Below are 27767 nucleotides of genomic sequence, written 5' to 3'. Positions count from 1 at the left end.
TTAATTAAAAGACACAATATACATGTATGTTTTAACAAAGAAAATTTAATTTTAACAAAATAAATGCTTTAAAAGTCAACATTTAAATGAATAATATTTTACATATCCTAAAACATAACCTTCACAGCCAAATAAACTTACACAACATGTGAAAATGGAAAATTATAATTTGGAATTATACTCTAACATGTAATTTCATACAGATGCAATATAAACCATGAAAACTGGCTGTTGTCAGTACCTTTGAAAACAGCACATACAGGTGCCTCTATTAAAGAAGACATGCATGAATTAAATCATGGCCTGTCTTCAACTGAACCTGAATATTTCTACAACTGAAAAACAGGGACATTTTAGAAATGTAAGACATACCATACTAAACACACATTTTATCATACTTTAAAAAAAACAAGAACGAGAAGCATTTTTCTTTTTTTAATTGCATTATATTTACAATTCACTATTTTCTTCTATTAATTGATTAAAGTTGCATTTCTTAATCAATAAATAAGTATTTTGCTCCGTGTGTTAAGTTTTAGCCGAGTTGTAGAATGGTCTGCTGTAAATATTTTCATATCGCTAGTTATATAGGACTGGACTGAATGGAATGCGTTTCTGTTGTCTCAGGAGAACAGTGCAGGGGCGATGTACATGTACTACTAGATGATTTGAAAGTAGCTGTTCACTGTGTGTCTCTAGCAGGCGTTCAAGAGGACTCATGTTTCAGTTTTGACATGATGCTCTGCTCCGGTGATGTCACCAAGCTGACACGACTCCTGTGAAGTGTCATGTGGAACATTGTTGCTGCAATGTCTTTGTGGTGCTGGCTAAGTTTACATGCAGCAGATTTTCCTGTACTTGTATGGTGCTTAATTTTTTGGGTTTTTTTTTTTACACTCCAGCACTGATTTTTCACTTGAAATATAGAAATTCTCCTTGAAATGCAAAAATTCGCTATTAATAATACAATTTGGGTTATGACAATAAACAATACAATATGTGAAGTAATATTTCAATATTTATAGACAAACATCACCTTCAACATAAACAATTTCTTGTTATATAGTTCTTTTTGGAGCCACTGACCCACAGACCCCTTGGTCGTGTCCTGTAAGAATACCACATGAACTCCAGCCACACCTGAGGGACAGGCAGTGACTCAGGGTGTGTGCTAACAGCATGCAGCAGTTTATCATGCGTCTGATCACTAGTGTTAGAGATCTCCCTGATGCGCAAATCTCTGGAGGTCTAAATGTCAAACATGTTGCCAAGCTCAGATCCCAGCTGACAGCCCTAGTTAGTTTCAAAGTTATTGTCTCTCAAAATACGCCTCATGACAAAATAAGATATTAATAAATTAATAATTCTAAGTTGAAAAGAGTAAAGCTTATGCAACAGTTTGTAATATACATGTAAAATGTACTATACTACAATAACCAATTTAAATTTAAATGACAAAACACCCTGTACAGACTCTTAAAAATATATGCACCTCAACTTAAGATCTGCTGTACAAACAAACCAGGACAGAGAGATGTGATTTGTTTTTTATACATATATAAATATATAAATGCATGTATGTGTTTGACTGGTTTATGGAAGTTGATTGTTATTATTATAATTATATAGAAATTGATTTTTGCTTCTATTACTATGTCTATACATACCTATTTATATGTGTATGATAAAGGATCTAGCTTGGTACATATTTATAGATTATGACATTCCTATAGTCCAAATGCTTAAAATTTCTATAATGCAGCTGTATTGGCACCTGCTTATGTGCATAGCTACCATACAATAAATGTCCCTCCTAATATATTGTGGAAAAAAGATATAGCTGTATTTGCAAAGTTCTTCTTGTATCATCAACTCAGTTACAAACCTGTACAGTATATCCACCCAGAGACCTCTGCACTCTCAATACTGTGTACTGTACCTCCCCGTAACACCATTGTGATTAAAAAGGTTACACAGCTTTTAAAAAAACAAAACAAGACAAAACACTTTTAAAGGTTGAAAAAATCTTGGACATAAATGGTAATATTCCAGAACAGCAGAATGCCTTTCGACATAATTGTGTCTGTGCTCTGTAGCTAAATAAATTGAACTTGTATTGAGTCGGGAGTCAGTATGATACTTAATCTTCCTAGATACAGTAGCTATAAAAATCATGTCCAGGATCAGTGGATTGGAGAAAATGAAAGATCTGTCTGGATGATAGTGTGGAAGGATGTGGTAACAGAAAACAGGATTTTGTTTTGTTTTGTTATAATAAACAGACAAGTAATACAGTTGTAAGAAAAGTTTGTGAACCTGGATTTACCTGAATTTCTGCATTAATTACTCATAAATATGTGGTCAGATCTTTTAAGTCACAGTAATAGACAAACACAATCTGCTTAAGCTAATAACACACAAACAGTTATACTTCTTCTTGGCAGTACTGAACACATTGTTTAAACATCAGTCCCTGCCCCCCAAAAAAAACTCACACAAAGTTGGTTACTGACAGAGTCTGCTCTTCTGAAGAAAGAGCTGTTCATGTGAACCATGCCCGATCAAAAATAAATATCAGAGGACCTTAGAAGAAGAATTGTAGAGACGCATAAAGTTGGAAAAGGCTACAAAAGCGTTTCTAAAGGCCCTGGTGTTCATAAATCCACAATAAGACAAGTTGTCTACAAATGGAGGAAATTCAGTACTGTTGCTACTCTCCCAAGGAGTGGGTGTCCTGCAAAGATCAGGGCAAGAGTGCAGCGTGCAATGCTGAAGGAGGTGAAAAAGAACCCTAGAGTAACAGTAAAGGACCAGCAGAAATTTCTTGAACTTGCCCAAGTCTCTGTTCATATGTCCATTATCAGAAAAACACTGAACCAGAATGGTGTTAATGAAAAGACACCACAGAGGAAACCAGTGCTAAAAAAAACAAAACATTACTGCCCGTCTCAAATTTGTAAAACACCACCTAGATGTTTCACTATACCTCTGGGACAATGTTCTGTGGATGGATGAGACAAAAGTTGAACTCTTTGGCAGAAATGCACAACGCAATGTTTGGAGGAAAAAAAGCACTGCACACCAACACCAAAACCTCATCCCAACTGTGAAGCATCGTGGAGGGAGCATCATGGTTTGGGGCTGCTTTTCTGCCTCAGGGCCTAGACAGCTTGCCATCATAGAGGGAACAATGAATTCAAAATAGTATCAAGAGGTTTTACAGGAGAATGTCAGGGTAGTGGTTCATCACCTGAAGTTTAATAGAAGTTTGGTGATGCAATGAGACAAATACCCAAAACACAGGAGTAAATCAACAACAGAATGGTTTAAACAGAAGAAAATTAGTGTTCTCGAATGGTCAGGTCCAGACCTCAACCCAATTGAGATGATATGGCATGACCTGAAGAGAGCTGTTCACGCAAGGAATCCCAGAAATATCAATGAACTGAAACAATTTTGTAAGGAGGAATGGTCTAAAATTCCTCCTAACCGTTGTGCAAGTCTCATCAGCAGCTACAGGAAACCTTTAGTGGAGGTTATTGCTGCTAAAGGAGGTCCTACCAGTTACTAAATACAAGGGTTCACATACATTTTCCAGCCTGGACCGTGAAAGTTTAAACGATGTGTTCAATATTGACAAGAAGAAGTACAATTGTTTGTGTGTTTTTAGTTTAAGCAGACTATGTTTATCTATTATTGTGACTTAGTTCAGACCACATTTTTATGAGTAATTAATGCAGAAATCCAAGTAATTCTAAGAGGTTCAAACTTTTTCTTACAACTGTACTATTTTTTTAAAACAAAATGTGCAACAACAGCACCAAAAAATAGTTGCTAAATGCATAGTTTGTGTCAAAACAGTAGTTTACAGCTTCTGAACTTAGTATTTGCTCCGTAAGCACCTGCTCAATTGGTGCTAGTGTTTCTGTGTCCTTAGTATATGCTTTTGACATCTTTAACAGTAGAGTAGAGTCATGGTCTTTGTCCATCTACATTATGTGTAATGTCCGTATGACACAATTTTGTTTGATTGAGTTTGTTTGCCTTATCTGTTGGGGAAACAAATTGACTTTCTCACACACCAAAAGAAACAGAATTTTGTTCTCGTGGCAGAAAACACAGCAAAAAGATGTTGTAGGCAGTCTCTAAGGAATACTGTATTTGAGATGTACAATACAAATACACACACTGACAACAGAAGAATAGTGGAAACTTTCATTGTACTGTACTTTGAATACATCTGAGAGAGTGAATGAACCTACTATTATATTGAACACTTCCAAAGGTTCTGAGTTTCTAGTTGCTTATTTTAGCCCAGTAAAGTCTTTAGCTGGGTTCCAGATGATAGATTATAGGAAAGGTCTATTTCTGACCTACAGGAACATCGCAGGGAAAGTGAGGGCATGTGAGATGCATGGTGTGACTGCCAAGCGGTCGGAGGGACAAGGTCAGGAGCATAAGTGGTGTCTATACTCATGGACAATCTAGGCAACCTGCTGCTGCATGATCAGCCTGAGGAGAAGTAGGGAGTGTCACTATGATAGTTGTAATCAGGGCAAACCTTCTGCACCAGTTTGTAATCAACGCTGTAGAAAGCAATGTAGATGCATATGACCTTAAACGGCTTGGAACATAGCCAAGAGACATGGCTCTGCGTGTGCTCCTGGTAGCAAACCTTGGAAGGGTCAAAGTTGCACAGCGCTGTCTTCTTTGCTCTGTCAGTCTTCTCATACTCTATACGGCAGTTGAAAGCCTTGGAATCCTTGGTCTCCAGTGTTGACTGCTGAGATACTTCAAACTCCACCACTTTGGAAGGTGGCACGAGACTCACGGACACATTCCCAAGGCCAGTCGAGTTGTGCCTGAAATAAACACTGAATGTGCCATTTCCGTGATCCACAATCTTGCCAGTTATAAGCAGGTTCAATTTGACGGTTTTAATGTTTGAATGAAAGTCACCCCATCCAAACATTTTTTTAAATTTTCCAGTCTTCACAATGGGTCTGCGTTTAGTTCGTGCATGAGTCTCCTGGACATCTGTCTGGTTAGCTAACCAGTCCCAGAAGTCCTCGACATTTTCCAGGTATGTTATTTCCCTGATGTTCTGCTTGAGCCCTGGAGATCCTCTTGCAAACAGGCGCAGAGGATTGACAATCCGTGGGCTGGCGGCTTCATGAGCCAAGTTCTCTTCGTTGTCACTTTCTCCCCATTCTATCAGCTCTGTAGTTGGAATGAGCACCTTTTTGCTTGTAACCTTGGAAAGAAAAGATAAAAGAAAATAAGTTAATTGTTTTAATAGACAACAATCATTTTTATCTTTCAAACATTTGTTAGATACCGATTAATATTCATTTACACAGCCAGTTAGACATTTAGAGATTAATTTTTCATTTTCAATTTTAATTTAATTTGAATACTTTTTGGGACTTTTCAGATGAGCAAAAGAGCAGTTTGTGTCAAACAGTGGCGAGGTTTGATGACCGTATGTGTATGTGTCATGTGATCATATAATGCTTCTGCTGTTGGCAGAATTACTAAATCGACGCATTTATTCTTCTATTTTTCAATATCTTTTAATAAAAATAATCACAATTTATAAGATTTTACTTAAACTGGACTATTCAAAATTGAACTTTTATAAAATTTTGTTTCACACAAAAAAACATACCTACTACTTATATATATAGTGTTCTGTTTCAGTTTTTATGGTTTATAAATTACAAATGAGTAAATAAAGCAATATAATTCTCTAATCCAATTTTCTCACATTCAGTGCAAATTCGTACTGGTGTAGCAATGATTGTGAAATGTATTCATTAGACTTTTAATAGCCTTAAAGCAATTTTCATTTTCATCATTTATTTTATTCTAGAAATACAATGCAAGGTGGACATAATGCAATATAGTCATCCTGTTTGATGATGTTGTCCATGTCATGGTAAAATACTTGCAATATAATACATATTCTGTTTTTAATATTTAATGGATTGCGATGTATGCCATAAAGAACTATCTAAATCATTTTTTGCTTTTTAATTTGACTAAGTGGATTAAGACCAAAGTATTTCACAGGCTAGATATTGCAGAGTTCTACATCTGAGTCAAACCTACAGTATAAACCCTTCACTAATGGTAAAACCAATGGTAAAACTTTCTTGTTTAATAAAAAGAAAGCTGAGTTGTATTCCTGTTAAATTTACTTTATTAAATGATCACACATCTGAAAGGAAGAGTGTAATACCTCATAGCCCTTTTAGTTCAAGTCTGATTCCTGGTCCACTTCAGATCAAGTCTTAATAATTCATGGCAATAAACTTGGGAGGTATTTTATTGGTAATTAGATGTGGTTGTCTCCTGGAGCTCAGCTGAGGGGCTAATTTGTAGCAGCAGATGTTGAAGCTTTAAGGAGGGCTGCTGGAAATCTTGTGGAAGTAACTTCTATGTTTTATTCCTAATTATAATTAGGCTGTAAAAGCATAATTGTACCATATGTACATAACAAGCTAGATTTTTCATTAGTACTAATTAATATGTCCTAACATTTTCTTAAGCATATAATACCACTTTTGTCTTTTAAAATGTGTGCGTACACAGCAGCAGCATAAAGTAGAGTTTAGAGCCTGGAGCTCAAATTCTGCTGTTGTGCCCCTCAGTAAGGACCCGCAGTGATCTTCTCCCCTGAAAGCCTTGCTGTATTAATGAGGCTCTCCAGCGTGACATTGTAAATGTAAATGTGTTCTCAGCCTGACCTCTCTGGTTAAAGTAGGGATAAAACTCAGCTGAAGTTTCTGAAATATTTTTGTCAGAATTAATCAACTATTTATTTTGATATTTCATAATGAAACAAAAGTGTGTTGGTAATTTCTAATTAGTATAAGCATTAAACATAAGAGCTTAGTATTATTAAAATAATAAATCCAATGAAATAAATGTAATTTCTAAAATATGCTACTTAGTTTATCATTAAGGCAGCATCAACAAATTAACATTAAACACATTTATTCTTTTTTTACCCTCTCCACCCATGCCTCCACCCCACCACCCATCTTTACAGGAGTTACAGTACATGATCATCACAAACTCTGGACTCTAGACCAGAGGATCATGGGCTTAAATACTGCTGGTTAAATGGGCTTCTGAGCCACCACAGTAAAAGAGAAATGTGTTCAGAATAAAGGAAGAGGAAATGAGGTAAGGGTGAAGATGTTAAATACTTGACATGGTTCGGATAAAATATAGCAAGATTGATAGAAAACTAAAAAAGGTCAAAAACCTTTCACTAAAAAAGTGAAAGAAAAGCCAGGAGCTGGTACTGTATATAAAAATAAGCTTGAATAGCTGTGTTACAGTGTGGTCTTACATATGCATGTACTGTAGATGTTTGTACTTTGTATAGTGAAAATGTTAAACCCAGCACTTCAACACGTAAAAAAACAAAGATGAATTAGCTCATAATGAATCAAGTTTTAATAGCAGTTCTAAAAAACAGGAAAGATTGAGGGAGAAAAAGATAAAAGAACTGTTATTATTTTAAGATGCACTACTCCTTGCAAGTATAATCTGTCACTTAGCTTGTGGTTTTTCAGACGGCCTGTTTATCATTTTTTCTTGTTTAATAAAAAGAAAGCTGAGTTGTATTACTGTTAAATTTACTTTATTATCTCAGGAGCTCGTCTCATTGAGTAATGTCTTTCCATGCATCCTGAAACATTACTCTGAGAGCAATTTGTGACATTTATCACATAATGCTGTGAACTCTGTCTTTCCTTGCAGTCATGACAACAAACAGCCACATCTTTCTCCTTGAATTTGAAAAAATCTGATTAAATGTTATTTTAGCTTTACTTTGGAAAAATGTTGTCTCTCCTTCCAAGTTATATACTGTATATGGTATGTGAAAATTAAGGATGTGTTCTTGTACATTGCTTTCTTACTGTGGATCCTTAGAAGGAATTATTTTAATTTTTACTGTAATTTTTAAATCTTGTATCTATCTAAAACACAACCACATTCTCAAAACGTTATAAACAGTTTATTTTATTTATCCCACAATGCTTTGTGCACTTCCACCCCTGTTATCATGACAGCAAAGAAAAATCTTAGAGAAAATAAAATAAAAAACATATACATTTATATTCATTTGGTATTATGATACTGTTTACAGAATTAAAAAAAAACATTTCTCATTACTTGTTATCTTAACCATTAGAACTGTGCATTTTGCACAGATTATGAGACATTGTTTATTTTAATGGTCATTTAAGAAAATAATATCAAAACCATTATGATTCCAAATGCGAAGTTCCTTTGAAATGCTTGTGCTGTTGTGGCCTCTGGAATTGTCTTAGGCAATGATATTAATAACCCTACCAACCCAAAAACAAAGGAAAGTAAAAAGTGGGGAAGGGAGTGCAAAAATGATGGAGGGTCTGACTCTCTTGATCCCGTTTCTCTCTGACTGGTATCGGTCCTGTTGATGAAAAAGGAAACAGGATTCTGCTGAATGCAGCAAGCACAAATTCAACCCCCATCTTCCAGTGGCCAAAACAGTACCTCAAGACAGGTCATTTTGCATCTCTGTACATGCAATGGAAGATGCTGCAATTATGCAGTTGTCTGACTGTCTTACTCTTTCCTAATGGGCACCTTTTGGTAGCACGTATGTCTTTGTCCGAGGTCACGAAACGTATCCTAAGGCGGGTCACTCTGTACAGCTGTAGTGAAAAGAACTTTGGAATGCTCCAAGAGAAATAAATGACCACTTTTGGGGATCACTTGTATCTGGGGTTAATGGGGTGACAGGCCACTGGTTTGTGGAACCAGTGCAGAACTCATTGCCAGCGTCTTAATGCCTCCCCCTTTTCTCACTTCCCAAGTTTTCAAGGTCAAAGAAATCTCTGAGAGTCTACACACAGTAGACCTTGAATGAGCGGAAAAAAAATATCTGGGGAAAACAGGAGCAATTAAATAACAGCAATTAGCCCTAAATCTGAAGTTTGGTTTTTCTGTTTTTCAGAAGTGCTCATGTAAAGTTGTAAATAAACTAGCACATTTCTGCTTCCAATTCACACACTGTCTGGTTGGTTTGGTCTGAAGTTTTTAAACACTACATATTTATTCATTTTGTAAAGCAGGTAGGCTTTAGGCCCATGTTAACAAAACCCTGGCACCTTTACTTTCACAGCATCCTGTGATTTTACAAACGAAACTGTGGTGTCATCAGATCCGTTTGTGCCTCAACTTAAGAATGACAAACTGCTGTGACATAAGAAAGGGACGGTTGTTTTCCACTTTTATCTCTTTGGGACTTTACGTGCAGGTGTCCTATGGGCCAAATGCCCATGAGACCAAATGAGACCCAAAGAAGGCTCCACAGCTGTAATGTTGTGTTTCCTTTCTTCTGTTTTCAGCAGGAATAAACCTTTACTTGTTCCTCTGCAGCCTACGCATGCTGACGCAGCTCCCCACCTGAACTACTTCAACCAAAATTTGAGTACAGGTATTACATTTAAAAATAGGTGATGTTTTATTAATACATCATTAACCAAAAACTGAAAACAAGCAAGCCTAATTTTTACTAAAATGGTCAAATGCAACAGTGAGGTGAAGAGATGTACAGTATATACAGTACGCCCTTAATGGAGGAGCTTCTGTAACACTGATGCAGAGGAGGAATCAAAGAAAAAACAGGTACAAAACAGTCATACAGACAACACAGCATACTGGCCAGTAACATTTACTGTACTATACACACAACAAGCAACTATTCACACGGTGTTAAATGATTTATTTACAGGCATGCACAGAATTGATATTTGTTTTAGTAGAATTTGTGCTCCCTTTGTACCTGGAGATACTCCTCGTTACCCTAATGCAGGACTCTGGTATCATGTGTGTAAAGCTCTTGTTCGAGTCTGCATGTATTTTTGTGTTGTGTACAGGATGTCTAGTCAATTATCTTCATTCACTGGACGTGTTTCACTCCCTCTGTCATTCGGTATCCTGCTTGGTGGATGTACTTATTGCATGCCTCTTATTCAGCGTACATTTTAGAACAACCAGCAAAAACATGGACAACAGTGTTTACTTATAAACAATTTAACAATCCGAATGTTGAAATGGTAATTTAATATGACACTATAACAATCAAATGTCCAAAACTGGTTACATTTGGTATTTCTTTTTCTGTGAAGACGGGCAGTTTCACAGAGCAAGATGGATGAATCAGCCCAGACATACAGGTCTATAATGAGTATTTTGGAGCTGACTGGCTGTATGCCCCTTGGGTAGACATATCTTTTACAGTTTGACATAAACGTAATTACCATGGTGACCAGTGCTAGCCTGTAGAAAGTTATTAAGAAGTCAGAGGCATCTGTTCCTTGCATCACCTGGGAAGATACTGATAAAATTCATGCCTAGTGAACACTTCACCTGTTTCTACAATGTGTTGTACTTTATTATACTGCATGCTCAAGTGTAAAGTGCTTGTAGGTTAATTGGTAATTTTGCAATAATGTTTTTAAATCCTTACCTCTCTATTTTATTATATGTTATTTGAAGTACTTTACTGTATTTTGAACTATCTTATACTTTTCATAGGGAATGTCTGTAAGATGCACTGTATTGTTTTCCAGAGTGTTCAAAATTCAAGTTAATGTTGCACGTACCTTACCATTATCAAGTTGGAAATTCAATTGTATAAAAGTTAACATATATTGAGCATCAAAAGCAATGTATGCCTTACAACTGCGGCTAATTCACAAAGTTATCAAAAAATGACATTTTTCTGAAGCTGGTGCACCAACATTTGCAGATCAGACATTACAGAAATAAATTAATTATGCTGATTGACATTTATCATCAACACAGTGGAGCAACAGGGGGCTGCTGTGAGAATGACAGTGTATTGGTATGTGGCCGCCATTAGATCAGTACAAGCTGTACATTTGTGACTCATGATTTGAGCCAGGTTGCACATTTTCTGTCTTGCGGGATTCTGTCCCATTCTTCTTATACAGCCTGGACAAGCAATTCTCCAACCACTGTTATCAGGCTTGAACGACTGTGGGAAGGGTTTTGTAAATGGCCTGTGAAGAACATTTCTTTTTCTTTAAGTACAATTTGTGAAATGCATTCAGGCCTTAGAGATTTATCTTAAGCGCTTCTAGTGCTTGTAACACTTCTTCCTCTTCTGTGTTGAAACTATGTGATATAACTGTTCTTTCCTTAACCTGAAGCATGTTCTTGATTTTCTTTCTGTAAAGACCTGAGCGAAATGTTTATCTGACACTTCAAACACTTCCCTATCCTGATCTAAGATTTGCCATTTTTATCCAGATATATTTTACTTCACTCTTCTAATTTTTTTATGCTTTGTTCTTTTTTGGTCTTCCTTGCCTTATTTCTTTCTAATGCATCTCTCTTCACCTCTCTTATATCTTTCTTACCTGTGGTTATTTTATCATATTCCTTTTCTTTAAAAGCATCCTGTTTTTTACCTAATTTATAAAGCACTTTCTCCTTATATTTTCTATATTGATTTATCAAATCACGTGGGTCACTTTTTCCTGACCTTTGATTTACTTACTCTTGGACTAAATCTGATTCAAGCATAATGTCTTTAAACTGCTTTCATCCACTCTCTGCTGATTCTATAGTCATCCTGTCCCATTCTGCTTCTCTTAAGCTCTGTCTCATTTCTTCGTATTCTGCTTTCCTGAAATTGCAAACCTCTGTTTTGGATGCTGCCTGTTCAGTTTAAAGTATAATTTAAGGCACACAACATGATGATCATGATGATCACAGTTTTCTGTTTACGTCAATCTGTAATAATTGTTTGAAAAAAACTAGATTGATACAGGCATTTCCTCTTGTAGGTGCTCTAACAAACTGAGTAAGGTTGCAGTCACTATTTCTACTATTTCTCTTTCTGCTGCTGACATTTCTATTAGTTTTTATTCCAGTCAGTGAAGAATATTCAGGTTTCTCATGAGTCCACCTTAGGCATACAGGTATTTTCCTAATTTCATTATAAAATGTATATTTATGATTAACATAGGAATTTAGTGATCTTTAGATTACAATCTTATTTTTTTATAAATATGACCCTTACTATAGATACTGTATCTATCATACAGTGACCCTTACAGATTATGAGACCCTTGATTTATTTTGGTTATGGTCCCAGGCCTGACTGCTCTTCACAGATACATACTGCTACACTTCTACATCTTCCATCTTTTCAGTCTCTCCAGAGCACCGTGTATCTACTAATGTTGCATTGTTTACGCCTGCCGAGGTAAAAGCACACACAGTCAGCTGTTTGGAAACAATTGGCTGACGGAATAGCTACAAACAAGATCTGAAAAGGAAGAGGCCATTTTGGGTCTTCCCTCGGATGAATACAGCAGCAGTGTGGTGAACTGTTCCCTAAGCAAGGTGCGTCACTGGGATAATCAAATGTATGAATTGGTACAGGTGTCAGTCACTTTAGAAAAGTGTGTCAACTATTACAAAAACAACAAGAAGGTTAATAATAGTCATGAGGCCATGCTCTGTCTGACCTGTGATGTACAGTATAACCACTGTGGGAAGATGGACTGGATTAACCTGTGAGAAGGTCAGGTTCTCTGCCTCTGACCCCTGTTAGTGAGCTACGATTAAATATGTCCAGGCTGAAGGGACTTGGCAGTTTCCATTTCTTTCTAACTACTAGCCCACCCTTATCCAGCACAGGCTTTATATTAACACACTGTAACTATAATTCATAAAGGGGTGAATGTTATTCAGAGAAAAAAAAAGTAATATCAGAACTTATAGCATAAGCATTTAAAGCTTAAACTGAAGATAATCCTGCAACGAACAGAAAAATAGTTTAAGGTACTGAGCATCAAATCACTCACAATCACAATCACAATATGCATGGATATTATAAAAGTTGGTTGTGTAATCACTGTTTTCATCTCATAACAAGCTCTTATAAACTTTCAATTTACATACTTTCAATATATATTTGCTTGTATATTTTTACAAAAATTAAATGTATACATTTTAAATGTTGATTGGATGTTTTTGGTGTCATTTAACTTATTGACTCTTTATGACTGACTGACAGTCACCCACTGGAGTAGGTTTGTTAAATCGCCACATAAATCTCCACAGTCCAGGTGAGGAGGTGATTTCAAATGTAGAATGGTGATCTTTGTAAAAATATAGACACAAAAACACAGAAAGGTACCAATACCTTGCTTATCAAGAAAACAGCACCCTGGTATGTTGGAGGCTGGACTAAGTAAAGCACACTGTCACTCAATTTGTAATCTGGCAAGACATTATAGCCACGTCTGTTAATGTTAGACTACACATAATCCCTTGGAGACCATGAGTCCTGATGTCTGTCCAACGTCTACTGGAAGGTCGAGGGTTGAAGTTCTGGACCAGGGTGTCCAGGCACTGCAGAACTCCAAGTTTTGGTGATTGATGGCATCTGGACTGCACAGCACTACACTGACTGAGTCCTGGAATCTTTCTGTCCTTTCTGCAGACTCATCATGACATGACGACATTCCAGCAGGACAACATATTCTCACGGTGCTCGTGTAACAATTGATAAATTTCTGTTTTGTGAAATATACAAGCCTTTGACTTTCACGGTCAAGACTTCCTGTTCATCAATCATATGGATGACATCTGTTAATTAGAATAATACATTTATAATATCTTTTTTACTCTGCTACAAAAACTGATAATCTTTGTGAATCTGCTGCACTCATAAGTAGTAAGTGTATTTTTTACACTTTAACTACTGTACGTGTATATATTTATATATATATTTTATATATAGTATACATTCTTAAATACTGCATTTTCTGTTATCTTGCTACAAATTATTTTCCAATTTCACTGCTGTACAGCACAGCGAATAGTCCATAGAGCTGTAAGTTCTCCACACTAATGGAAAACAGCCAGTGTTACCTTGGTTTAGAGCACACATAATGGGATTGATTCACTGATTCTGCCTTGCCCACTGTCTCCTGTATTTAAATCTAACATGACAAGCTGCTTCAGCAGATTAAACCGCCCTCTTTCACCATCTTAAGATCGAACTTTACAGAGCATTAAATTTTTAATGATTCACACGAAAGAACCAGCCTCTGGAGACTGTCTTCACAGCCTTGGCTTGGAGCATCCCCTCAGGCTTGCTCGAAGCCCACACCTTTTTAAAGAATAGATTGCAGTTCTGATGGTTTGAACAGTTCATCACAGAAGCTATCACTCTTAATCACTGGAGTAAGGACAACACAAGAGACAGCAAGTCCACGCACAGATGTGGTACTAATCACATAATATATAGTGCACGTGGTTGTGAGCTGATGTCTTGTGTGTAATATAGCAAAATAGAAATAAGTGACTGTTTTTTTCCTAAACCTAACATAAATAAGATTAAAGACTAATAATTTGATTATATGATCTTACAAATGGGTTATTATTCTATTATTCTAACTTTACACACTTAGAACCTAACTCCTTACATTACAGGTGCTGTTTGATTTTATGTTTATGTTACACAAAACAACAATTACTCAAATGCATACAGTATATGTATGCATATACATATACTGTGTATATATGTGTATACAGTATACACATCTGCATAGACTTTATTCTTCAGTGACAAACACTAAAATAGGGATTCATGAAGAAAGGTAATGAGATATGCTTGAAATCTATCCTCGGTGGAACTAATACAAGAGCAGCACGTATTATTCACTGCACTGCTTTTTCACCCTACAGCACTTAGTACCCTAACAGGTACTTTTAAGGATGGATTAGGATTGGTGTCCACGTCCAAATCATAAACCCATAATGGTCCATCACACCTAATACTGCGAGATAACACACCAAGAGGAAACCGTGAACAAAGAAAATGCATACAATCCTGCCTGTCAGCTGGTAACTCTATGGGTTATATGTGAATGTTTCTTGAGGTATAGGATATTGAGCATACAGCACCATTCCCCTTCTTGTCGGTAACTTCAAAATTCACATTTACCACGTATAACCTAACTTTATTCTCTGTCTAATAAATCATAACATCATCTGCAAAAATACAACCCAAGCAAGCATGTAACTATGAATATATACATGAGCACAATAAGTAAGTTCTAATATTGTTCTGTTACTGCATGTGTCAAAAGGGACGAGTCGACAGGTCACAGAATGATAACTATATGGCTATGAGTGTGCTGGATGTAATTTGAACAAGAATGTCTTTTATATATCAAAGGCATGAAACATCATTTCAGAGTCAAATTTGCTTTAATTTAAGCCATTAATCAGGCTTCTATTGTATAAACTTCCAGAGATATTACAAAATGTTTGACGGGACATCAAACCAGGCTGAAATTGAGGAAATAAAGTGTTAAAGCACAGGCTAAATATTAACAACACTGCATATTAATTATGTTTGATATTGCTACAGTTTAATGCACTTTAAGTATATATACAATCTTTAAATCTAAGTGTAAAATCTGCTTTTCCATTTATCAAAGGTTCTGCAATGAAATATAACAATTTGAACTCACAGAGCAGTAGAAAATAAAAAACTGTGAAATGCATACTGTATCCAGGACTGATTTTTATATTGTTTTAGAGATTTTTAGGCCTTTCTTCTGTTTAATAGTTTTGATTACAGTCTGAGAGAAGTGAATTCCTGCCCAATGTGAGGTTCTTAGGTGAATGAAAACAGTTCTAGACAACTGAAGTGTGGCAAAACAGCCACTGGAAACACAGATGAGTTCCCCAGGTGTGAGGTCATCTCATTCAGGACAACCACATTCTTTGGATTCTCACAGGGAAATCACTGAACTGGCAACACCTGGAGACTCTAGCTCCCTATAAAAGCAGTTCGTGGGGGAAGAAAGAGGTTGTTTTTTCAGGAACCCTCAAGGGTTAGTAAGACAGTGAGTATTTAAAAAGACAATTCAGAGAATGGTTTTGTTAAGTGCTTATAATGAGATAAAACTGGTAGTAGCCTTGGTTGTTTTCTGGGTCGGGACGCTGGTAAATAAGAAGATGGTTAATGAGTACACCTGACCAACCGGAATCGACCGAGAGAGGTTATTGCCACTGCTATCCGGGGAAGATACGGTTCATGTGGAAGAGGGGGGATTTTCCACATAAAGATATATAATAAGTGCATGTGCTGAGGAATTTGTAATTATAGCATCCTGTAGCATAACCTCTGAAGTGGGAGTGTTTTCTGATATAGTAATCAGGAGAGATCCTAGTGTGATGTCCTCTTATGATTTGTTTCAGTTTAACACCTACTTCAGTGGCTCAAAGCCCTCAGTGAAACAGCCAGTGGCTTGAACCAGTGCATCCTTTCACTTTCACTCCTGACCTTAGCTGGCCTGTCATGGTCTTTATTTCTGACACTTATCAAAGTTGATCAAATGCACAACAATACAGTGTGCAGCAGTAGTTGCTGGTAATGAAATGTATTTTCTGCTAGCTCACTTGGGGGATAAAAATCACAAAATTAAAGTTACTAAAAAAGATTACATAATACAGAATAGTGCAATAGAAATTAAATAAAATAAACTCAGTTGAACTAAAATAAACTTATTATAAATAACAGATATGGAACAGTAAAATATTTGTATTAATCATTCATTTCTGCAGAATATTTCCCTGATACTGCTATTTAATCTCTCTACAACTGTCTCTTTGGAATCGCTTTACTTTTTCTAAACTCCATGTTTAACAGATTTCATTTCCATCTACAGCATGACTATGGAGTTCACAAAATCAGGCATTTGACAAAAACAATATTTTTAATCTACCTATCATTGTATCTATTTCTTTTTCTCTCTCCTTGTATTCATTTTCCAGTGATTTAATTTTTCAATTTAATTTTCCAATGAAGCAAAACCTCACGCAAGCAGATCGTATGATTCATAATGAGCAGGAGTGCTGTGTTTTTTTTCACACAAGCTCGCCAGTCTCTGCTCTGTCTAATTTGACAGAACAAATGCTTCCATTCTTTGAACAGCTTTTAGTGATACTAAGTTTTTTGGAAATCCTTGGATGGCTACTTCTTAAAGGAAAGAGTGAGTAAGAAAGAGGCAATGCTGCCATTTTTAAGCGATACTTCACAAGCAATGTGGGTAGCTCATGGCTCTTTCTTAAACTGAAAGTGACAAGCTGAAAGAGACCGAAAATGAAGAGAAAGGATACTCTGGGAAGATCAAGAATTCATATTCTTATCCTGTCAAAGCCTTCCTTATGGAGGACAGCAATGCAGTCTTAATGTGGGAGATTGTTAGTGCAATATAAAGCATGCAGTACAATCACCCTTTTCTAATGTATCTTCACTCAAAACTGCTTCAGTACAAACCCGGCTATATAAGGCTATATCTGAAAATGTTCTAAATTGACTTATTTTGTTAAATAACAGATTAATCTTTTTTTAAAAAATACAAAGTGTCTTAAGCAATATTAAGCCCTGGCATGGATTTTACAAGTAACTGGAACACTGTTGGAGGGAGGTAACACCATTCTTGCACGAGAAATTCCATCTTTTGGGTTTTATTGATGGTGGTGGAAAACGCTGCCTCAGCCACTGCTCCAGAATCTTCCATGAGTGTTCAACTGAGTTGAGATCTGGTGACTGGGACAGCCATGCGCATCAAACCATTCAAGGACCACTCATGGCCTGTGGATGGGGGCATTCTCATCCTGTAAGATCCCACTCCCATCAGGATAGAAGTGCTTCACTACAGGATGAACCTGATCACTCAGAATGTCTTTGTTTTCCTTGACATTGACCTTGCCCTCTAAGGGGTTGAGTGGATGTAAACCATGCCAGGAAAATACCCCCCACCTCACAACATAGCTGCCAGAACCCTTCCCTGTGGGGAAACAAGTACTCAGGTCTGTAGGTTTCTTCTGGCATACCCCATGCATGAACTTTTCCCCTTGAGATCAAGGTGAATGATGACTCATCAGACTTTTTTCCACCACTCAGTAGACCACTGCATATGTTCTTTTCACCACCTTACTCACAAAAGTGCATTTTTTCCGTGAAGTTCTCGACGGACTGTACTTGATGAAACTGCCTGCTCACACCTTGGATGTAAACTCCTGCAGCAAGGTGCTCGTACCCGTGACACTGAGGAGAGGGGCTGCTTCCCGAATGCTCTAATCTAGCACAACTCACTGAGATAACTTACTTACAGTAAATCATTCTCAAAGACTGGGTGCTACCTTTCCTTCTTTTCTGAGCTTCTTTGACAGACTGAATCAGTGATGTTGAGCCTTGGTCAGTATAGTAGCTGCACAGGGAAGTTTATATAAAATGATGGGACACAGCAGTCATGTTATTTACAACCAGGTACAGCAACGTTTCTCTACCTTTTCAAAGCATTTTAATGTCAGATTTTTTAAACAGGCTAATAGTAGTACAGCTACTTAATATTTTACTGTACCTTAAGAAATGGTGAGAGATTAGACACGCTCATGATAGAAATACTAGTATCTTCAGTTTTCAGATTTTAAAGAGGTCTGTGGAATTATTTGTTGATGAAGTAGCTGGCTGAGGGTTTTTATTTCAGTGATAGTGCCTAAAAGCTGATCCTTAGATAATATAAATTATATCCATAAACTGGTGAAAATTGTCATCTGAGGGTACAGTCGTTTAATGACACACGTTCCTCTTTGATGTTTCAACACATCACCTCCTTTCTGCCATAAATGTTTTTATGTTCATATGAGAAAGGATTAAACCTAGATTCCTACTGTGCATCTGACATGAGCATCAGTGGTACAACATTTGTGTGCCCTGTTATCTCCCATTGAGCCATGCCCCAGGTTAGCCTGCACTGCCTGTCTTAATTAGAAACCTTAATTCCTCAGAGGAACAACGTGTGCCCTAATTAAAATTCTACATCAGCTCAGATTTTTAGTATTGTATAAGCTCTGTTAAACACGGACAGTAAAAGTAACTCTGTGACAAAGTCAAAATTAACCAGGTTTCGAAAATATTTTTTGAAAATTAACTTTCAGGGAAATTGTTTAATGGAAATAAAGAACTAAAGATTTTTATAATAAAGATAATTAATTATCCTAATTGTAGATCTATTAATTCAATAGGAAAAGTGTATAGTAAAATTTTAAAATCTAATATTTTTATTTAACTTTTTTATAATAACCACTGTATTGGCGAGAGACTCCTTGGTGTACAGGCCAGCTTCAGCAAAACACCTCTTCCTGGTTTCCAGGTTCTGTAGAACAATGACTGTAATTTGCTGTAAATTTGCTGAGCTCTGCTTTTAGTGTAATAACAAGCTCAGATTAATTTATACACATGGCTTCATTGGGTTGCATCTTCTCATTTAGCCATTCAAGTTCTCAACACTATCGGCATGGATAAGTGTGTCATGGACCTGGAATCCGTCACGTCATGGATCCGGGTGCAGCACTAGAAAATGGTGGAAATAGTGAAATGTGCATCTGGAAATAGTACAGATGCTGGGAAACAAATTGTATGGATAACACTGGAAAACAAAACAATGCAAGTTTTTCAGTGCAACTTCCAATCACCCATACAGGATAAAATTGACCTCTGATTAAAGATTCTAGCTTTAAATACAGTATTTACCTCAGCTCAGATTCACTTTCCTTACAGCACACGTATTTTCTTTGTTTAAACCTAAAGAACTTCATTTTTAGAATAATGTGTTACAGATTTTATGTGCGTTAATATAAAACATGCAAGGTATGATTCTTCCTAAAACAAAATACAACTCAAAATGTTCTTGCTTCTTCTTTTTTTCAGCTCTGTTGCAAGTATCCTCTTACATACTGTATGTTAATGATTTTGTCATCTCCTGGGCATTAAAAATTAGGTTTTAATGTACCTCTGACACATTTTCGTATAGCTAAATTATGGTGTACCAGGGCTGTCTCAACTTTGCTGAATTAAAAAAATGCTTCAACTTTTAAAATAATTTGATAACATACAGCTGGATTGTGTGTGTTGTGATACTGTTCAATGCCTAAAAACCAAACAGGCTTGCTTTTTAAAATTGTTATTTTCCATAAATAGTATTGCAATATTGCATAATCACCTTTTTTTCCAGTTTGTTTTAGCATTGTATATAAAGAAAATTTAACAGCACTAGGTGTATTCTACCTGTACTTACTGTATCAACGTTACAGTGTGCTTTTCTGGCTTTTTCAGATACTTATAACAGGGTCCAGTATCACTGAGGAGAGTTTTAAACCTCAGGTTAGTGGCACATGCTCAAAATGTCACTGACATCATTGTTTAGGATAGATTATTACTGTTGGCCTTCTTGCACAAAGTGTGACCCCAATGTGAATTGAGATGTATATCTATTGGGAATAAGTCCAAAAATGATTCCTGCAGTGCAAAGCAGCCCCGTTTTTATAGACAAACTATCTAAAATCCCACTCTAATCAGTCCCTAAAGAATTTGTAGGTTACAAGCTTAACAGTACATTTCTTTCTCGGTTTCTCAGCAATTTTTGAGATCCATGTAAGTTTCTTTTTCACAAGGCAAATCCTATGAGGAGTTCAACTGAAGACTCTGCTGTAGCAGTCAGAAGAATATAAACAGCATTTTATTGTCCAGAGGGACAGGCCTATGAAAGAAACGAGTGCCTTATCTCAGGCCAGCAGCTCTGTAATTCGTTGCGATGATAAAGTGCCAGAGCGGAAAACGTTACAAGGCTGGCACAATCCAAAGACGGATTAGTTTTTTTGACATAAGCTTCCTGAAAAACTAATCAATCAGTCCATGCTGTATTATCGGAATCCTGAGATTAAGGGATGTGCTTAATCCCCCGGCATGTTTTACGACACTTTCTCTAGCGAGTGTGTCTTTAAATATTAAATAAATAACGCAATCAAACATAATTGAACTTGGAAAAAGCCCCCAGAGAACTAATTTCTGTACATTTTATTATGAGGATTGTCCCCTGACTCACGCTGTCGCCCTTACTAACCCTAACTAGCCCTAAACTTAATTTAAGTTTTTACTTAGAACTGTCATCTCAAAACTGAAGTAATCTATTTGTGATACTGAAGCTTTTCTTAAATTATTGCTTTTTTCTTGAAGACATTGCTTTGAATGAACTGATGGATAAAGGATTAAATACACAGATTAAACTTTCCTGAAATCAGAATAGGAGAGAGATTTGTCAGGTGGAAGCCTGAAAAAATTATTGTGTCCCACCTTATAACATCTGCAGTGCTTTTTAAACAAAATAGTATATTTCACTGAAGTTTTATTTTATTTAATGGCAAAATAGGTTCCATTTTTAACATTCTCCAATTTAAATCTTCTGTGTAAAAGTATAAATAAAAAGTAGAATACTTAGGCACACCTCGTCATCATATTATACAATGTATTACCAGTATCTTGCTTCAGGGGGGTGAAATGTCTTTTTGCATTGTTGTATTGGCTTACTTTGAAATAATATTTGGCTGCAAGGTTTTGTATTTATATTTTACAATTTGCTACTATTACCTATGTGACAGATCATCCAAAAATAATTATATATACATTACATTGATATAAGGTTTGCTTATAATTCTTGCTACTTTTCATTGATCACAGTAAATGTTTTAAAGAAACAGTTACATACTTAAAGCATTTGTTAAATAACTGATATTTTAGTACCGACAAATATAGCTTCGCAATTTCATTGCCAGTTCAGAAAAGCCTCTTTCAAGATCACAGGTATTTACGCTCTGTTATGATTTTTATTAGAAAGATCACACCACTGTAGAAGAGCTTACTTCCCCAATGCTAAAGATAAAGTATAACATAACTGTTAAAGGAGGTAGTTTACTGGTCTATACAGAAAAGTTAGGTTGTCACGGCAGTAAAGATACATGGCAGGGAAGATGCTTTGATATTGTTAGCTGGTTGAGGCATTTCGTCCAAATCATACTGGGTCTGGTTTAACTTTACACTCAAATGCAGAAATATCAATAGGCTTTTACCTGTGAATCACATACGATATTGTTTAGATCTCTTGTTTAATGACAAATTGCACAGGAGTGTAGAATCAGTGACTAAGAGTTAATAACTGATTAACAGAAACATCATAACAAAAATGATTTTTCTTAAATAAGAAAAATATTATAATAATGTCCACAGCTTCAGAACAGTTGCCCCCACTTTCTGACTGAAATGACAAAAATAACAAAAAATGATGGGTCCATAAAGAATTCTATGCCACACTGTATGCTTTCTGCAAAACCAACATTAGAAAAAATATCATTTCAAGTTGTATTTTACAGCCCGACAGTCAGACTGGAGCTCGGAGGTGTATGTTCAGAATTGCACTGCCCATGGGTGTGGCCCCAAAACAGGATCAGTGTCAGAAGCTGTTGGCCGACAGACGTGGCCTGATGGAACAGAGCGGAGTGGGGGGTTAACAGTGAAACAGTGCCGATTTTGCTCCAGTCATTTTTACTGTGGAAAACAAGACGGAGATGCAGAGATCCCAATTGTCGGAAACATGAACACTATATGTCACTTAAGAACGTAAGGCAGGTTACAAACGAGAGGAAGCTTTTCAGACCATCTAACTCACCTGCTAAAATTACATTCATTACAGAATCTTGGTTCTGTGGTTAAAGTTAGTTCTTTCTCGGTTTCCTTTGGTGTAGGAAACATACTCTCTTCTATATACACACACCATCATTTTGTCACTTCCGTCTGCTACATGTGAAGGTAAGAGATATACCAATAATTTTATAGCCACTAGGAATTGTTACAGTACTAGAACCATAACTTGGGTAAGATAAGAGTCCATTGACAAGACACTGTCCACTCATTGTAGTGTCATTTCTGTGTTTTCTTCAACAACATCATTTTAATTAAAAGGTAGTTTAGTATTGCAGTAATCTTTGGTTGCCACTATTTTTAAAAGGATAAATCTTTAAGACAAGCTCTTCGGAATAAGAGGGGATATTGTTACACTCTACCGCCACCAGAAGTACTGAAGTGTGTCAATCTGGGAAGAAATGTGAGAACATGATAAATTAGGAGTCCATGCATATTCACAACCTCACAGCAGAGCGTTCCAGATATTCACCAAAGTGTTCAGCACACATTCTGTGGCATAGATAGAGGTGCTACAGGATCACAAGTGTAATTCAGCTACTGTAAACGCAGTTCCAGTTATTATGCGTCTTCTTACAGAACTGAATACTGTGTGTTCAACATGCTATACATACTGTATCTATAGAGACAGAGCGAGAGTTTGTGTTTTTGTAATAAGTTGCCTGGAAGTTAAGTAATTCAGTATTCCTTAAAAGATACAAGAGATTGATAAAAGTGGATATTAAATAGATTTAAGAATAATTTTCTTAAATCAATTTACCAGGAGCCACGTGGATGATCATTAGTGGATCATCAATATTGATGAGTTACATGATGTGATTAATAACTGACATTATAAAACCTTAGATCAATAGTACAGGATTGAGCAATTATAGTAGATTATAAATGTTTTTCAATACAGGACCTTTTCTCTAAATGCATGTATAGAATTACTCTTAATCTCATTAAACTGAAGTTACAAACGTAAGATTAAATCGCAGCTAACAAAATGTGCGGGACATTTACAGTGTAAACAAAACACTCAGGTCTGTGTATAGTCTATAATACTTTCTTTATTCAGAATGCATGTGATTTTATTCCAAGCATGAAGTGATATGAAGTATTGTTTCATTATTCCTATTGCCTTGTTGTCTGGAGAACTTTGTGTGGAGTGAACACATAAGAATAATGACAAATGAATGAAGAAACACTTAATACTGCATATGTAAAATATATACTGTACAGTATTTTAATTGAAATATAGAACAAAATTGTCCTATTAAAGAGTTGGTCATTACACATGAGAGATGTAAGGATGTTAAAATAATCACAACGCTGTAATGGAGTATACAGTAACTTACGTAATAATGTACTTCGATTTGATGGCCCACTAAATAAGATTCCTTGAAAACATTAGTCTAATCACTTTCACAAAGAGCACGTCCGTCCATTCTACGCTATGTGGTAAGATATTCTAGTCCCTGAAATTAATTTTTATTGCACAGTTTGGAGAAGTCCAGTATGTATCCTGTGAGCAGCAACTGTCAGGACCTGGTACACTGCTGGTCCACATGCAGTGCATAGGCTACTGTCCAGGAAAGGACTTTGAGGAAATGTGTCTCCAGTATCGAGAGAAACTTATGCCTCTGACTGTACTACAGTCATTTCATTAAAAAAATCTGTTAAGGCAGACAAATGTACATACATACTAAAAAAAGTGTGGTTTCATTAAAAACACTGCCTTCATTTTGCTGTGCGACAGCATCATTTGTTTGATTATCTTTTATCCAGTTAAACTAATCAGCATCTGTCTTGAAAAAAAATCCTTTTATAGAGTATACAGTTGTTTTTGAATTAATTAATACTGTATAGACAAAATATTTCTCTAAATATTAATTTGATGAAAATTACTTGAAGCCTGGTAGTGTATAATCTTTAGTGTTTCAAAAAACTGTATCGCCTTAAATTGGCTTTTAAATTTGTTCTATCAAATTCTCTTATTTCAGTGTAAGTTATATTTTTTTCGTTACTGAATTTGTCTTTTACAATATGCTGGAATTTGGGAATTAATTCCCCAGTCACTACATTTCAAGAAAATACATTTAGTCTAAAACTGAAAAGTTTGCATCGATATACCCTGTACAGTTTTTGCTTTGATGGAATTTTAGACATTTTACATTAACCTTGAATAACTGATCACTTAACTATTTCATTACTTCTGAAGTCACATCTCAGAGAGATACGGGTATCACTGTTGCTTGATTACATTTTTGTAGCTGGATGGTACATTGAATGTAGCAAAATCACAGCTGAGAAACATTTGAGTGTTGCTGGGTATAACAATTTTCCTGTACGACAGATGTAGAATCAATTAACGCTGTTCAGATTGCGGCTACAATTTAGAGATAACGAATATATAAGCAGTATACCAACATGGTTTGGTATAATGAATGACATACAGGTAAATAATTACAGGTGTATAAATTCAATTATGAATATAAAACAGAATTAAAACAAGTTAACTCACCAGGTAAAGAAAGAAAAACAGGTGAATTACAGAGTGTGACTGCAGGTACTTCATTTTTGATAGCTGGCAGTTATATCACTTCTTTGTCTTGAATGGTGTAAATATATCCACTTGTAAAGGGTAGATTTGCGTTAAGAGATGCACCATCGCTGTTATTAACTGAGTGAAAAAAGAAAACATGAGTTCACACCACAGAATCCAGCAGTAGACCTCATACGTGATAACCAAACCCATACCTCGTCTCTCCGACAGCGGGACTTCAGATTCCGTTTCTGGAAACTGCGCGCTATTCTTAAATCCCTTCTGTAGATTCACTTTTCTTTGGCAGTTTACTAAATTGGCATTTGTATTAAATATTTCTTTCATAATTCAAAGTTGACATTTTTTTCAGCTATGTTAAATGAAGACATAACTCATCCTAAAAGTAGAATTTCATCTTACCCTATCATCCAAACGATGTTTTTTCGTAGCTCTGGTGGTTGCAAGAATATCTTCAAATTACAGGCGTAATGCAAGCACTGTACACTTTCATTTAGTCATTAGGGAGAGCGACAGCGGCTTAGAACTGTTCAGTGCAACAGATCCGACTTCCGAAATGTACAATTTATACAGGCGCAGAACTCCCCGCCGCGAAATTAACCTGAATATGAAAAACACGTAGTCCAAACAAAAGTTTCTGTGATTAAATTTGATAGATCTGCCCTGATTAAGATTAAATTTAATCGCTTTCTTGGCACAAGGATAGTTCAAGTCCAGCTTCAAATCTTATAAAACCCTTGGCATGCTTATGCGCTTGCGACTTGTCCCTCTTGCGGTATAAAGAGATTACCGGACAAATTTGTCTTAAGTGAAATTGTCTTGCCGGTAGTAAGAAATGTTCTCAGTTGAAAACCAGCTGTCAGTGTGGAAAGCTTGCCTGGAGCTCGCCTCGTCTTCCCTTGGTTCAGCAATGTGTCCACGAAAGGCTGCGCATTAAACCCCCTGCATCTGAACTGGTTGAGCCATTTGCAGACTGATACAGGACTCTGATGCGAGTTTAGAGAACGAATTAGATCTCCTTTTCAAGTTGGACCAAAGATTTATGCGCCTATGAAATGCCGGGTTCCGTGATTTTCAGGTTTTAACAACGCGTCAACTTAACCTGTGATTTAACCCCTTAGATTCGGGAAGACAGTTATTGGAAAAGAAAAATCAGAATGCAAATATAATCATTATTATTTTATTTATAAAAATATTATAATTTCAGGGCATACGGTATGATTGCTTTGGAGTTTCACAAACCTGCTAAATCTCACGGAACAATCCTCAAATTTCAGTTTTAATCGTCAAACTGAATCAGTGGCTAAACAGGTAATCAGAAGCCAAGACGCATTCATAATTTAAGAAAGTTTACCAACGAGATAAGGCCATTTGGTCCGTCTTGTAGGTGGTAGCCAATTTCATCAAAGTATCTCATCCAGCCATTTCTTGAATGAAGCAATGTATCTACGTCAAACATGGTTGGGAATTGTGTTCCAGACTCCCGCATAAAGGGGGTAACATCAGGCGGAAATGAGCTCACTGGTGGGGTACAACAGGTACCAGTTGAAGTATACCTGCAGTTCCTAAACTATATCAGCCTCAACTCTGGTAAAGAGTGAAATCACCAGATTCACAGAGACACAAAAGAGCAGTTGCAAACAGTTTTCTTTTTCTTGCGCAAATAATACTCCGAGAAGGGTCAGGACAGAACAGACCCATGAAAATGAGACTGAAAAAACTAACAGTATGCTCAAAGAGTTACATGAAAGAAACAAGAACGTAACACAAGGGCTACCAGACAATCCAGGACATTTGGTACTGTCGTTAGCAATTAATAGATCTGAATAGCCCACCCAGTCATGTCTTGACAGATGCCAGTGTATCAGCATTCACAACATGGCTGCTTACCATGTTCAAGACTCCCACAAGTCCTAAGGGTTGATTTTGTGTCTTGGAGGATTTTGAATACTTTGTCAAGTCTTCTTGTAGTTTTCTCCATGTAATTTATTTTTTAATTCTGAGACCTTATAAATAATAGCTTTATCACTTAAAGAATTATACAAATTTCATTCCATGAATACTTGTTTTTCCTTAAAGCTGTGAAGAACTGGGGGTAAGGTGATAAATTCAAAGAGGAACTGCAGTCCCAATTTCTCTGTTATTAAATCTTGGTAACTCAATTGACTGTATTGCAAGATTTTACACATTTCGAATTAAGCACAAAATCGTGAATTTTGTGAAAGTACAGCACTGGTGCAAACCGCTGGCCTCACCCACTGAGAGTGAGAGTCCGTGCAAATTGCGACGTGAAGTGGCCCTTCCTGCTCACTAGTCACTGTAATGACTAATGTGATCTATGAGCGAATGAGTACCGGTATTGGAGCACATATTTAACTACAGAAAGTTTCCAACATGCAGTGATCTACATACAGAGTTAACAAGTATTTTTCTGCAAAACCGAAAGTCGAAGTCGAGAGCACTATTTCTATTGGATTAAAAGAGATGTATTCACAAACCTGCTTGTTTACAATCCAATAACACCGCTTCACGTCACCGGAAGTTATGTTGCCTTATTCT

General features: G+C 36.3%; 1 protein-coding gene across 1 annotated transcript; it reads right to left on the bottom strand.

Moving 5' to 3' along the window:
* Nucleotides 1-25: 25 nt before the first annotated feature.
* Nucleotides 26-26254, bottom strand: nxph2a (neurexophilin 2a). The gene is made up of 3 exons (XM_088606301.1): nucleotides 25611-26254; nucleotides 25170-25328; nucleotides 26-5254 (listed from the first exon to the last, which is right to left on the bottom strand). The coding sequence occupies exons 2-3, from the start codon at nucleotides 25221-25223 to the stop codon at nucleotides 4508-4510; spliced, it is 801 nt and encodes a 266-aa protein (XP_088462427.1). The 5' UTR covers nucleotides 25224-25328; nucleotides 25611-26254; the 3' UTR covers nucleotides 26-4507.
* Nucleotides 26255-27767: the final 1513 nt, after the last annotated feature.

Source organism: Lepisosteus platostomus, chromosome 14, assembly GCF_059453375.1.
Source record: "Lepisosteus platostomus isolate fLepPlt1 chromosome 14, fLepPlt1.hap1, whole genome shotgun sequence".
Lineage (NCBI taxonomy): Eukaryota > Metazoa > Chordata > Actinopteri > Semionotiformes > Lepisosteidae > Lepisosteus > Lepisosteus platostomus.
The sequence above is the reverse complement of the archived record's forward strand: the minus strand, read 5'-3'. Positions and strand labels throughout refer to the sequence as shown.